Raw genomic sequence first — 14,304 nt, forward strand, 5'->3', positions numbered from 1 at the left:
AATATTTTGTATGTTTTCCGCATTACTAGAACTCTATTCCAAGTTGTCTAAATAAAATCTATGTACCTGAAGGTAAATAATATATTTTTATGTAGTAATTTTGATCTATTTTATCTTCAATTATCTTATGTGGAAAATATATTGTATTGTAGATAAATATTATCTAGTCGATGATAGTTATGCAAATATGCTAGGATTTTTGGCTCCATATCGAGGAACTCGTTATCATCTACAAGAATTTGGAGACAACCTTCGTAGAAATGATAAAGAGCTATTCAACCGAAGGCACTCATCTTTGAGGAATACTATTGAACGAACTTTTGGTGCTTTAAAAGCTTAATTCCAAATGTTGAAAGTCGCTCCTCCATTTTCTTATAAGATCCAGATGAAAATTGTAATAGCTTGTTGCATATTACACAATTATATATGCAAAGAGGATTACAATGATATGTTTGAATTGGAAGATGATGATTCAGATGATGAGGTTGGTGGAGGAGGTGATGAGGTTCGATTAGCAGGTGAAAATTCGGATGAAGATAGCGATGATAGTGATGATCTTCTGGATGAAGGCAACCTATCAACAACCATGTGGAGGCGTCGTGCATCAGAATCTACTAGAGCTGCACAATTTCGAGATGCCATAACAACTAGCATGTAGAATGATTATTAGTAGTTGTACTTTATTGCTTTTGAACATGTATGTTGTTATTTGTATCTACTGAACTAGTAAGTTGATGATGTTAAACGCACAAACTTGTTGTTAAAAATAATTTACTCTAATTGTATTCGTTGTTGTCATTTTATACCTTCTTGTCACGTGTTTTAATTTTATTTATTAAGTATTTTTATACTATATATTATGTTATTAAAAAATAATTTATTTATTAATTATATTCATTTATGTTATTTTTAACTGTTTTATGTACTTTAAATAATTTATTCTAGTCATATGTAATTAGTATATTAATTTATAATAAACTATAATCATTAATTGGTTTAATTATGCAATTGCTATAATTAATTAAACAATTAGGTTTATTTATTATATTCCCTTATGTTATTTTCTAATTTTTATTAATTTTATATAATTTATTCTAGTCACACGTAATTAGTATATTAATTTATAATGAATTGTAATCATTAATTGGTTAATTATCCAATTTCTATAATTAATTAAACCATTAGGTTTATTTATTATATTCCCTTATGTTATTTTTTAATTTTTTATTAATTTTATATAATTTATTCATGTCACATGTAATTATTTTTTTAATATATAATAAACTATAATAATTAATTGGTTTAATTATCCAATTGTTATAATTAATTAAACCATTAGGTTTATTTATTATATTCCCTTATGTTATTTTTTAATTTTTTATTAATTTTATATAATTTATTCTAGTCACACGTAATTATTGTTTTAATTTATAATAAACTATAATCATAAAAGGTTACTCATTGTCTTCTTTATTTAGAAAAGGACACTGGAATCTGTTTTCCAGGCACTAACACTAGAATCTGTTTTCCAGCCACTTCAACTGGCCTGGACTAACACCTAAACATGAGTTGAAATAAGGACTTTCATTTCCCCAAATGAAAATAAAAATGGAGAATAGATCCCCTCTTCGTCTAGAGAAATAACTGATTGAACATGTCCAGGTGAAGTTTACTAAGTTTTAATATTTAATTCCACTTCAATAAATAATTTTCATTTTTGTTCCCAATATGCGGGACACAAATCATCAGTTTCCTGTCTCAAACAACGTTAGTTTGAAGGAAAAAAAGAAAGAAAGAAATCATGTTGCTCTATGTTATGAGTCCTCCGAGTCCAACTTGTTATGGATGTTGGGTTAGGCATCAATCTGTTATAGTCCTGGGGTTAAGTATCTATGTCTTCTGTTCCTAACATGCCGGTCTTTTGGGTAGTATTGGCTAGGTGTTTAACATTTTGTATCAGAACGGGCTCCCACGTCCCGTGTTCAAATCCAGAGGGGGCGACCTAGCGAAAGGGTGACCTAAAGGCCAGATTAAAATTATTGGTAGGTCGTAAGAACTTAACCCGGGTCCGGCTAGTGTCGCTAGAGTGGGCCGCCGTGGACGTCGGGTCGCGAAGGTGGGGTGTGATGTTATGATCCTGGCGTTAAGTACCTATGTCTTCTGCTCCTAAATGGCCGGTCTTTTGGGTAATATTAGTTAGGTGTTTAACACAATCCTGGAGCTTTTAGCATATATTGGTTTCTATGTCAAAATCCATGCTAACCTTTTTCATAAGTCATCCCTTGGGGATTCGAACATGTAACATGATATTTGCTCTAAGACCAAATGTTATGTATTTAACCAATATGGTAAAAGCTTCAAAGTTGATTGAACACAGAAAGCTCAGTTGTTAAACCTATCCCATACTATGCTAGCCTAACACAGTGCTCATACCCCAGGTTGAGCCCACAAGACTGTAACACCCTATTTGGTTTTAGTACGTTTGTTGTTTCTATATATATGCCATGACGAATAGTAATTTCTTGTAGTCAAGTTATTTGACTCTTATTATTTTGTACACAATTTACTAGAAAAGAAAGACTAAAAATGTGTTGCATGAGACAATTATTGACTTGGGGGGGTTAGTTCATTTTGAAAGTGAATTACTTTTTTGTGTTAATATGCGCAATAAAAAATAGTGGAAAATAAATTTTTTATGTTAGCGTATAGTGAAAAGTATAGTGGAAAGTACATAAGAAATTTATTAATAAAATAATTTAATAAATTTAAATTTTATAAGATAGTTTTCATTTTAATTTTTTATTAGTAAGCTAAGATAGATTTTAACTTTTTTGAATTAATAAATAAAAAAGAAAATAAATAAATTTATTTATTTACATATAAAAATAAAATACTTAAACAAATTTTACTTTTATAATATCCCAATTCTTAATCAAATTTTTACTTTTTAATATCTAAATTTTCACTCTTAAAATATTAATTAAATATCATAAATTTATGTAAATAAAAACGAGTGTATTTTTTTATAAAAAAATACATTTAAAGATTTAATGTATAAAATATTTTATTTAAATAAAATAAATAAATTAAAATTATATGATTAAAATAATTAATTTTTTAATATCAAAATACTTAATCAAAATTTTAATTTTTTAATATCTAAATTCTCTCTCTTAAAATTGAAATCATGATTTTATATAAATTAAAAAGAGGGTATTTTATTATATAAAATTACTCTGATTGATTTTATTTTTTATATGCTAATTTTATATAACTATTCTGTTAATAAAATAAGATAAATTTAAACATTTATAAATTAATAACTAATTTTAAAATAATTTATAATTTTAATTTAATTTAATATATAAAATAAAATACTTAAAAAAATACTTAATTTTATAATATCCAAATGCAAGAGTGAGAGGGTAGAATGAGCAAAACAAGAGTGAGTGCATGAGTGAATGTGAATTCACTTGCCTTAGAGAGTAATTTAACTTTTGCTCGTTTGTCTAACGAATGTGTAAAAGTGAATTACTTAAGTAATTCACTTTCACTTACTACTTACAGTGCATACTAATAGGCTTTGATCTTCAGCAGCTCCAAAAAATACAAGGGTTCATGCAGGACTTCCTAAAACACATTAAGAGACCTTAATGGAACCCTCATAAAACCAGAAAAAAATATCTCAAAACAGAGAATGAAGGAAAAAAATAACAGCATCAAATATATCTGAGTTTTTCTTAGCCAGTACATATTTGGAACGAGAAGAAGAAACAAGATAATGAAAAAGGAGGTCGTCGGCAAGAAGCAAGAGGTGGAGTGGAGCGGACAAAAAATAGGATAGAGACTGCGTGGAAGGGAAAAGAAGACAAAGAAGAAAAGATATGGATTGAAGAACGCACAAAGTAATTTTCTAATCTATGATTACACGCAGCCATCAATGGAGAAAATATCCTTGTTGTTTTTTTCTTTTATTTTCGCCGTCATCTTTGTCAATGAAAGGTCTGTTTTGGTTTTTGCTTAAGGTGGAACTTGAAAGATGAATTAAACAGGATACGATTGGATTGGATGATAGAGACGATTTATCACTGCAAAAATATTACCTGAAGTCTGTAATAATAATTTCCGACAAGCATAGACTTGAGATTTTTATTGAGACAAGAACATTCGGCTCTAATGAACACAAATATTGATAGGTTTCCAAATTTAAAGCTGAAGCGACTGTACAGTTTGATGGATTCTTGGAGAGACGGAGGTTCAGGTTTTCAGGTTCAACCTCCTGAGCCAGACAGAGTGGAGCACCATATGGAACACGTCGTAGCTCTGCGCCGGCCGGTTCACAACGAAATGTCTCCTCACCGCCTCCACTTTCTTCTGCAATGTCAGATATCTGCTCTCCGAGATACCCTCCAAGATCACCTTAATGTCGGGTATCCGATCCACCGGAATCTGGACGCTGAACTTGCTCCAGTCGAGCACGTCGCTGAATGGAGGGATGTACTGATCGGAGATCATAACGGGAACGCATCCGGCGTAGATCGCCTCCGCCACGCGGGGGCTGGCGACTTCGTACCCACTGGGACACAGGCAAAACTTGCTGGAACCCATTAGTTCTGTGTAGTTGAGGCCCTTGGGGAGAGACTTGTAGACTTGGACGTCGTTGTCTTTGTTCTTCCAGTGGCGTAGCAAGTTTTTCCTTATGTCGCCGTGCTCCGCACCTGCGAAGAAAGCAAGGAGTTTTCTTTGTGATGGGGGCAGCCCGCCGTGTAGCATTGATAGGTGGCCGAAGAGAAGGTTGATTTCCGGCATCGACGCGTCTCGTCCAGGCTTGAAGCCTTCTGAGGTATTGGCGTTGCATAGAACTCGAATGAAGCTGCCGTAGAAATCAGGATGAGCCATGGAAATGCTGGGTGCCTGGATTTCATCCATAACGTTGTTGAAAGATGTTAGACTAGTTGATCTTTGATTTATCTCATAAGGGCAACACATAAACTTTAAAAAAAAAAAAATGCAAACGGCTGCAATTGCTTCGTTCTCCCAGAATCGATCGTTTATAAACAAACCTAAAAAAGCACCGAAATTCTATGATCTCCAATAGGCATCGATACTCATAAATCTTTTCATGTGAGAAAGAGAGAAGGAGACAGAAACAGCTTTTGTTCCCTTTTTCTTTTGTTAACCCAATAAGATGAAAAAGAGAAGACTCACCCAATCGTGGCAAGAAACAAGAAAATGGTCGGCTCCATTGCTCCTGTTCCAATAATGGTACTTGCTGGAAACTACCCCTAAGTAATCTCTAACCAGCCGCTGCAGCCGCTCCCTCGAGTAATCCGTAACAGGCTTGTACACGAACGATATCACCTTCGAGACGCTGAAGGGGATGAAGAAGGCATGCGCCTGGTCGGGGTGGCGAGCGGCAAAGGGGCTACTGCGCGAGACGTCCATCTCGTCGATGAACTGTCCTTCAGTCGAGTAGATATTGTTGACGGGTCCGTCGTGAACGAGTGGCGGCTCCCCTTCTCTGTAGGCCCACACCTTGAACCTCTTCTCCATCTCAATGTAGCTCCTGCTTAATTCCATGGCTTCCATCAGACAAAAGTTGAGAACAGGCAGCAAGAAAATCAGTCGAGCAGCAGCGGGAAGATGATTATGCACTGAAGGGAGGGTCAGACTGTTTCATTTTTTTGCTGTTTAATATTTATCCTTTACATCGGCACTCTTAACTGAAGAACAGGAAATTAACGGAGGCCTTCAACGGCATTCGGGAAATTTCAATGCACATTTTCCAAGCTGGAACTTGAATCTTTAAAAATGGATTCCACTAGCAAACAGAGATTGAGACAAAGAGGAAAGTTGTAATCCTTGTAATCTTGCAAAAGATCCTTCCCCGTCTTAACTACTTCAAATTTTACACAAATACCACTAACTCAAAGCTTCCAATTATTACTGAACCGGACCCGTTAATCTGATTGCCTAATGATTGACTGATTTTTTAATAGAAATCATGGAAAAGCCCCGGAGTTTTTTAGATCCGATTAAGTAATCGGATTTTGTGAGATGACTGCATTTACATGCACGAAGAGAGAGACAAAAACTAAAGAGTGGAGATTTTAGCGTGTACCAGTGCCTCGGCAACACGCGTTGCTCGAGTGGGCCCAATACTTGCTTTCACAAAAGCAAAAAAAATTTAATATCGAGGCATTATTAAATGACGACAAAAATTAAAGAAAGGGAGATCCTGCTCCCATGACGTTAACCCTGCATAGCCGCCTCGCGTATGAACATCAGGAGACACGCGCGAGTAGGCCGTTAGCTTTCGTGGTTTACGTCACACGAGCCGTTTACCTCAGTTGAAACGCGGAATGCAGCAGAGAGAAAAGTCCAGATTGAGAAGATAAGAGGGCGTTTAGCTCGGCTTAACTGATGAAAGGCGTAAGGATTCCGATAAATGGATCCTCTGGGCACGAAGCTCTGCACTTTGTCTGAGGTGTAATTGCGAGACAGAATCGCTCTGCGAATTGCTGCTCGTGCTCTCGCTAACCCAAGCTCAATCTTATCAAAGCTAGAATCTCTTTTGTTACCTCCCATCAGGACTTTCTCCTTCTTTTCCTCATTTCTCTTTTTCTGCACCAACACCTGTATCTCATACAAACGAAAAAAACACAAATGAAATCTCCCTTCGTGTTACTTCTTTGAACGAAGATACAAAGTTTGCGTTTTCAAGTATAGTGTGCTGGTTGTTAATTAATTTCTATACCTGCACCTGGGAATCGCTCATACTTGATTCTGTGATCTTTTTCGGCCATGATAATTTTCTGGAGGAAGCTGAGTTGGTGGCGGAAGTAGCGGCTCTGGAAGCATTGGTGGGGAGAACAAGACGGGTGGAGAAATCATCAGAAAGCGCGGAGATGGGTCGTTCATGCATCGTCTGATGGGTGTCGTTGGCCTGAATTCGGAGATACGGGACGAAGTCCCAGCCGTATAAAGCGATGTCATTCCGGTTATACGGGAGGAAGAAGAAGGACAAAGGGAGAAGAGGAAGAAGAGCGATTGTGAAGAGAAGACAAAGAACCCGACGGCTCAACTCGCCCATCTCCCACCACAGCAAAGGAGAGAAACAACTGCAAGTCGCCTTTTATGTTTCTCAATCACAATTATGCCCCTGTATTGCCGATAAATGGAAACAAGGAACCAAGTGTCGGTCCTCTTGTTTACATTAAAAGAAAATAAGAATTTAATTATTAGTATTATTTCAAAAAATAGTTAGTGAAAAGGATAATTTGATTATCATTTTATTTTACTAACTATTTTTTGAAATAATAATAATTAAAATTCTTATTTTATTTTAATTTTTAGGGTTCCAAACAAACCCTAAAGGTGTCATATTTGACAGAATATGGGTCCGATTTGTGACCGAAAACTAGGAATCGCCCTCTAATTGTAAGTTAACTCACCGAGTCATGAAACCATGGTTGAGAACCATAAGCCTTGTAATTTTGTCTCATATGTTGGGAAATTCATAAACACTCGGTGCAGAAAGACTCACCACTCAAATTGAATCGGATTTATCCGAGACGTGCAACTTCTTTGCCTTCATTGGATTTTGTAACATTCCATCTGTAACACTATCTACGGTTATGGTCATGCTCATGATTTAATCCGATGGTTGGGCTTTTGTCTAGATAATGATGGTTACAAATCGTCGCATCAAAAAGGCCCATCCAATATCGCACGCGGCCATTCATACGGCCGCACATGTCACCAAACATACAGGAACCCATGGTTAAACTAGTTAGTCTATAAAGACAAATTTCGTTACATACATGTCGTTCTCTAGGAGTGGCCGTTCGGGTTCAAGAAGGAATTTGATCTAGCCTTGCGGTCACATTCTGTGGCCTTTTGACCTGCACCGACAACCGTGCCAGAAAAGTTGGTTGCAGCATGTGACCCCGCGAATCAGCCTACATTCCATTTGTACATTCGGATTGTCCGGTCTCCACCTTTCTCGCCCACATTAATGTCATTGAATTGATCTCTCCGCTCTTCCCCACACTAATTTCCTGTTTCTTTTCTGGTATTTGGATTTAAATGCCATTTTCAGTTACAGAACTCAGAGAGAGGGGAGAGGGGGAGCGGAGAGATGGGAGCTTCGGATTTCTGGCCGTCTCTCTTGCCTTTGTTGGTGTTTCTTCCTGTATTCTTCTTACTCTTCGCCTTCAGTCAGAACCAAAGCCGTGTCTTCAACAACAGCTTCCTTTCATCAAATGGAAGCGAGAGCTTGATCAGTCGCATTACACCTCAAAATTCTCATAGTTCGGCCGTTTCAAACGATTTCGTGCTCCACAACGGAGCCCTTCCGCCTTCCGACACTTGGGCTTCATCTAACACTACCCCTTCTCTTACATCTCCGCCGCCGCCGCCGCCGCTCACCACTTCTTTTTCGACTAACATCTCCACTACTCTTACGCCGCCTCCGCCAGGCAAGATGCCCATCAGCATTGCCGCCATTGCCATCAAAGTGAGAAGAAATCAAACACCCGTTTGAGATACTCGTGGTTACTTTTTATCTATTCACGTTTTCTTTGGTTCGGGTTTGTTACAGGACCAAGTCGCGAAACGAGACGAAAGACGGAGTAGTTTGAAGAAGATTGAAGCAGGTTTAGCAAAAGCTCGAGCTGCCATTCGGCAAGCGGCATTATACCGGAATTACACTTCGGATAGAGTCCAGAACTTCGTGCCGTCGGGAAGCATCTATCGGAATCCCCATGCGTTTCATCAGTTAAGCAAAATTTTCTCCCGTTTTGTCCTCTATCCCCGTCAATTGCAATACACAACAGTTTCCTGCAAATTTCTGCCACTCGTCCTCTCTATGCCAGCCTTTTAAATCGTACAAACGAAAACTTCTGGTTTTATTTTCGATGGCACTAACTTTAAAGCATTATTATTTTTTGATCGTTTTAAAAAAAAAAAAGATCATTTCCTCGGTATTCGTTTTCTTCTATTTGAAAAAAAAAAAAATGGAAACCTTCCCTGTAACAGAACAACTCTATTCTAATTGCATTCGTCTAATCTCTTATTTTCCGATTTGTAAGCTATCTGATCTGATTATAATTCCGTCCTGGAGACGGAAACGATTTCATAATGGTAATCAAATAGTAGCAAGAAACACTGAGAATCTCTATCATATTATCATCTTCTCCGGTGGTGGCATAAGAATCAGACGGCGATCGGGCGGCAGCTCCCGCGCTTGAAAGGGCGCAGTAACACGCGGCTCTTCATGTGACTAGCTTACTCAGTCTGGCAGGCACGTGTTTGTACGCAGAGAATTTTTTCTGGTCATGATGGGCCCACACGTGACATTGTGCGTGAGAAGAAAACTATCCGACGTGGCATTTTTGAAACTTCGTTAGATGAAATAAATATGTGAAACTCATGCCCGTGAATCCAGCCGTAGGGAAGCATGCCCAAGTGTCTAACAATGACTGATTCAATCAAGACCGTCCAATTGATTCTCCCTGATTACGTAATGTTGCAGGAGCTACATCGAGATGGAGAAGAGATTCAAGGTATGGTCCTACAGAGAGGGGGAGCTTCCCCTCGTTCACGACGGACCCGTCAACCACATCTACTCCAGTGAAGGGCAGTTCATGGACGAGATGGAGTGCGGCAACACTCCGTTTGCTGCCAAAACGCCGGAAGAGGCTCTCGCCTTCTTCATTCCGTTAACTGTGGTCAAAGTCATTAGATACCTTTACAGGCCCCTCGTCACTTACTCCAGGGAACAGCTGCAGAGAGTTGTCACCGATTACGTCGGAGTTGTATCGAGCAAGTATCCCTTCTGGAACAGAAGCCTTGGAGCCGATCATTTCATGGTTTCCTGTCACGATTGGGTTAGTAGCATCTTCCCTTCTTCTCCGGCCGGGTTTCCATGTATAGAAGAACTCTGTCCATTTTTATTTTTATTTTTAAAAAAGGAAGATTAATGAAGAAGGCTTTGTAACATGTTTTCGATCGTTTGGGATGTTCCAGGCGCCGGATGTCACAAAAGCCAACCCGAAGCTGTACAAGAACTTCATCAGAGTTTTGTGCAATGCAAATACCTCGGAAGGATTCTGGCCTGAACGAGATGCCACATTACCCGAGATTAATCTTCGTTTCGGTCACCTTTCAGTCCCAAGCAAAGGATTTCCGCCATCAAAGAGGACGATTCTTGCCTTCTTTGCCGGTGGCGCCCATGGGTACATTAGAAAGGTTCTATTAGAGCACTGGAAGGACAAAGACGAGGACGTCCAAGTCCACGAATACCTGCCCAGACGAGTCAGTTACACGAAATTAATGTGGAAAACGAAGTTCTGCTTGTGCCCGAGCGGGTACGAAGTGGCCAGTCCGAGAGTGGTGGAAGCCATTTACGCCGGTTGTGTTCCAGTCCTCATCTCCGACCACTACGTGCCTCCTTTTAATGACGTACTGGATTGGAGCAAATTCTCGGTTCAAATACCAGTGGATCGGATACCAGAAATGAAGACGATCTTGCAGGGGATTTCCACACGGAGATATCTAACGCTACAGAGGAGAGTGATGCAGGTGCAGAAACACTTTGTGGTGAATCGTCCCTCCCAGAGATACGATGTGACTCATATGGTCCTTCACTCAGTGTGGCTTAGGAGGCTTAATCTACGCCTTTCTTACTGAGTAACAAGGCGAGTGGGGGTTTCTTTTACATGCATCTTCCATAGTGGGGGATCCCTGCCAATTGTTCATGTGAAACTTTGTTAATCGGGTGTCTTGAATCCGATTACCCGACCCGACCTGATTACACAGTTCGGATCCGCGGGACCTGATTAAGTCACTTAATCAGGAAATCAGTTTTCGGGACTTCCGTCAAGACATTTGGGGATTTCGTTCGGGAGGGTTTCGCCGAGGGATTAATCGAGAAATCGATTTTGTAATCAAGCTCGGCGCCGCAAAGTTTCAACCCCTTTTCGATTTGAGTGGAATCATCGTCGTCTCTACCCGTGGAGTAGGCTGTTGCTGAACCATGTAACTCTGTGTCTCCCCTCTTTACTTTGCTGTTTTGATTTACTGTTTATGCATCTTTATGATTTCTCTGTTGATTATATACTTCATAGTTGGATATTCTCTTGATTATATGTTCGAATTTAGTCTCTATTTTAACAAATTGGTATCAGAGCGGGGTTTTCCTGCGTCGGCACCGGATTTCCGGTTGTCTCTTTCTATTTCCGCTGACGGGAAGAGTGTTCTCTATCCCGAGCTTCCGTTTAGTGGTTTTCTTGAAGTGGCGAAAGGAGAAGAAATTTTTTTTGGGGGGGCACTGTTTGGTAGTTTCTGTAAGTGTCGAGGACAAGAATTTTTTTTTTTTTTTGGGGGGGGGCGCTGTTCGGTGTTGGATTCTGGAAGTGAAAAGAGAGAGACTTTGTTTATCAGAGAGGTCTAGAGAGAAGATTTAAGCATCTGAGCATATTTTGTGACCAATGGTATTTTGGTAATTATAATAGTGAAGTATACAGTAGAGAAATTTGATGGACAGATGAGTTTCAGTTTGTGGCGCGTGAAAACACGTGCCTTATTAGTACAACAAAGATTCCTTAGAGCATTTAATGTAAATGATAAGTTTTCAGCTACGATGTAAGACAAGGAGGATCTTGACATCAAAACTCTTAGTTCCATTCAGTTGTGTTTGGCCGATGAGGTTTTGCGAGAAGTTGCAGATGAGATGACAGCAGCTGGTTTGTGGCTGAAGTTAGAGAGTATTTATATGACTAAATCTCTCACGAATAGGCTGTATTTGAAGCAACGCCTTTACACTCTTCGGATGAAAGAAGATGCATCTCTCAAAGAACATCTTAATGAGTTCAACAAGATTGTTATGGATTTGAGAAATATAGATGTTACCGTTGAAGATAAGGATCAAGCACTGATTGTGTTGTGCTCTCTACCCCCATCCTATGAGCACTTCGATACGATTATGCTCCATGGGCATGATACCATCTCTATGGAGGATGTTAAGGCATCTTTATACTCTAACGAGATGAGGAAGAAGGTGTCTACCAGTGGAAGCGAGGAGCAAGCAAATGGTCTGTTTGTTCGAGGGTGAATGAAGAAAAAAAATTCTTGAGACAGTGGCCGTTCCAGGCCGAAGTCAAAGGGAAAATGGGGAAAGTGCTATTATTGTTATCAACCGGGTCATTTTGCAAGACATTGTCCAAAACTCAAAGAGAAGGAGAAAAGAGAAGAAAAGGAAGAGGTTGTTGGGGTTGCTGAAGATCATTCTGATGGTTCAGAATATGTTCTCACAGTTGAGTGTTGCACACTCATAGGATGAGTGGATATTTGATTCGGGCCGCTCCTACCACATGTGACCTATCAAGGATTTTTTTTCTGCGACATATTAGTCGATAGATGGTGGTACAGTTTTGATGGGGAACAACATGCCCTGTAAAACTGTTTGGGATTGGAAGGGTTCATATCAAGATGTATAGCGGTATAGTGAGAATTTTGGTAAGAAGTTCGGCATGTACCAAATTTGAAGAAAAATCTGTTTTCTCTAGGTTCTTTTGATTCCCTTGGCCGCAGATATACAACTGAAGGTGGAGTTTTTTGGAGGTCTGTATAGGTACACTGGTTGTGATGACAGGGAAAAAGATTGGTAACCTTTATGTGCTTCAGGGCAGTATAATCATAGGTACTGCAGCAGGTTCCTTATCTTCAGTTTTTAGATAGAGACACGACTTGTCTGTGGAATATGCGATTAGGGCATATCAGTGAGAAGGTGGAGTTTGAGTGTGACACTTCAGGCAAAGGAAATGAAAACACTACAGTTCGGTCTATTGAGGAAAGGGTGTACGATTCTAGTGAAGTTGAAGATGAATCTTCAGAGCAATAGTACAGTTTGGCTCGAGATTGAGTGAGGAGGCAGATAAGGCCACCTTAGGAGTACGACTATGCAGACATGATGACTTATGCATTGCCTGTGGCAGAGACCGTTCAGTTTCTAGAGCCCTCTTACTACCGTGACGCTATCACGGGTAGTGATGTTGATCAGTTCAAATTTTCAATTCCTACACTCAAGTTCAAGCACTGCTTGGACTTGATTGGTGTTTGCAGTGCCTGAGGAAGAAGCCTTAAGGGGCCAGGTAGAGATGACGATATACAGTTTCACTTTTCAGAGAGGAGTAATCGAATTCAAGCCAAGGTGGAGATTTGTTATTCAACTGTATTGAATCCGATTACCCGGCTCGGTTCCGCGTCGGGACCCGATTAAGTCACTTAATCAGGAAATCAGTTTTCGGGAGGTTCCGTCGAGACATTTGGTGATTTCGTTTGGGAGAAAGGGTTTTTCATGAAAAAGGGTTTCGCTAAGGGATTAATCAAGAAATCGATTTTGTAATCAAGCTCGGAGTCGTAAAGCTTCAACCCCTTTTCGATTTGAGTGAAATCATCGTCGTCTCTACCTGTGGAGTAGGCTATTGCCGAACCACGTAACTCTGTGTCTCCCCTCTTTACTTTGTTGTTTTGATTTACTGTTTATGCATCTTTACGATTTCGTTGTTGATTATATACTTCGTAGTTGGATATTCTCTTGATTATATGCTCGGATTTAGTCTTTGTTTTAACAAACTTCAAATCATTTTTTTTCTTTCAAGGGATTCTCAACAACACCTGCCTACACTTTGGTTAGCAACTATATTTGCCCACTCTTGGTACTTAATTGCTGTCAACAACAATTAGGTATAGTTATCTAGACCCACAAAAGGATTTTCTATCACCTCAGTCTAAGCCTCAAGAACTTCAAATGAGTACAGAAAAGACACATTGATTTTTTGAAGAGAAAGATACTTAGAGTTGGTATCACCTATTCATAACATAAGACACATAGAAGGCACTAATACCCTTGTTCTGTCTCTTTGGTATGACTCAACTCACTTATCACTTATTTTACCACTAGTGTGTGTAAAGGTAGACCATGTTGGCTAGTAGATATTAGTAGGAAAATAATAAATGTAAGCTTCTACTTGAGCCTAGTAGGATCGAGTCATAATCTAGATTTCCTTTGGGAGTTATTTATGTGACTTAAGATGTTTAAAGGTAGAGTTGAAGGCCAAGAAGGAGGAGACAAGTAGTGGTAAGTAAGGAGCAAAACTGTCAAAAGAAGAAAAGTGACATCAAATCTCCAATGGCAAAAGAGAAAGAAAAGTCTTTAGAAGAGGATACCAACCAAACAAGGAAAAATTGTGAAAATTTTGTCAGCTCAATATGGGCAAAAATATCCAGGACACCAATTCT

The 14,304-nt window shown here is 39.1% G+C and overlaps 2 protein-coding genes across 2 annotated transcripts; one reads left to right on the forward strand and one right to left on the reverse strand.

Moving 5' to 3' along the window:
• Positions 1 to 4,164: 4,164 nt before the first annotated feature.
• LOC137937077 (probable glycosyltransferase At5g11130) lies at positions 4,165 to 7,033 on the reverse strand. Its single transcript, XM_068782125.1, has 4 exons — positions 6,758 to 7,033; positions 6,422 to 6,636; positions 5,209 to 5,566; positions 4,165 to 4,914 (listed from the first exon to the last, which is right to left on the reverse strand). The coding sequence occupies exons 1-4, from the start codon at positions 6,923 to 6,925 to the stop codon at positions 4,258 to 4,260; spliced, it is 1,398 nt and encodes a 465-aa protein (XP_068638226.1). The 5' UTR covers positions 6,926 to 7,033; the 3' UTR covers positions 4,165 to 4,257.
• A 1,148-nt stretch (positions 7,034 to 8,181) lies between these two features.
• On the forward strand, positions 8,182 to 11,045 carry LOC137936969 (probable glycosyltransferase At5g20260). The gene is made up of 4 exons (XM_068781959.1): positions 8,182 to 8,518; positions 8,603 to 8,778; positions 9,536 to 9,890; positions 10,030 to 11,045. The coding sequence occupies exons 1-4, from the start codon at positions 8,486 to 8,488 to the stop codon at positions 10,690 to 10,692; spliced, it is 1,227 nt and encodes a 408-aa protein (XP_068638060.1). The 5' UTR covers positions 8,182 to 8,485; the 3' UTR covers positions 10,693 to 11,045.
• Positions 11,046 to 14,304: the final 3,259 nt, after the last annotated feature.

Source organism: Aristolochia californica, unplaced genomic scaffold (assembly GCF_029961685.1).
Source record: "Aristolochia californica isolate CCGP_79_NKW_82.1479 unplaced genomic scaffold, dmAriCali1.0.hap1 SCAF_7, whole genome shotgun sequence".
Lineage (NCBI taxonomy): Eukaryota > Viridiplantae > Streptophyta > Magnoliopsida > Piperales > Aristolochiaceae > Aristolochia > Aristolochia californica.

Coding starts and splice junctions, on each gene's coding strand:
- LOC137936969 (XM_068781959.1), top strand. CDS start 8,486: ATGCCCATCAGCATTGCCGCCATTGCCATCAAA. Junction 8,519..8,602: donor TTGCCGCCATTGCCATCAAA/GTGAGAAGAAAT, acceptor GGTTTGTTACAG/GACCAAGTCGCGAAACGAGA. Junction 8,779..9,535: donor AATCCCCATGCGTTTCATCA/GTTAAGCAAAAT, acceptor GTAATGTTGCAG/GAGCTACATCGAGATGGAGA.
- LOC137937077 (XM_068782125.1), bottom strand. CDS start 6,925: ATGCATGAACGACCCATCTCCGCGCTTTCTGATGATTTCTCCACCCGT. Junction 6,637..6,757: donor TGAGCGATTCCCAGGTGCAG/GTATAGAAATTA, acceptor TATGAGATACAG/GTGTTGGTGCAGAAAAAGAG. Junction 5,567..6,421: donor AATCCTTACGCCTTTCATCA/GTTAAGCCGAGC, acceptor GGAATTAAGCAG/GAGCTACATTGAGATGGAGA.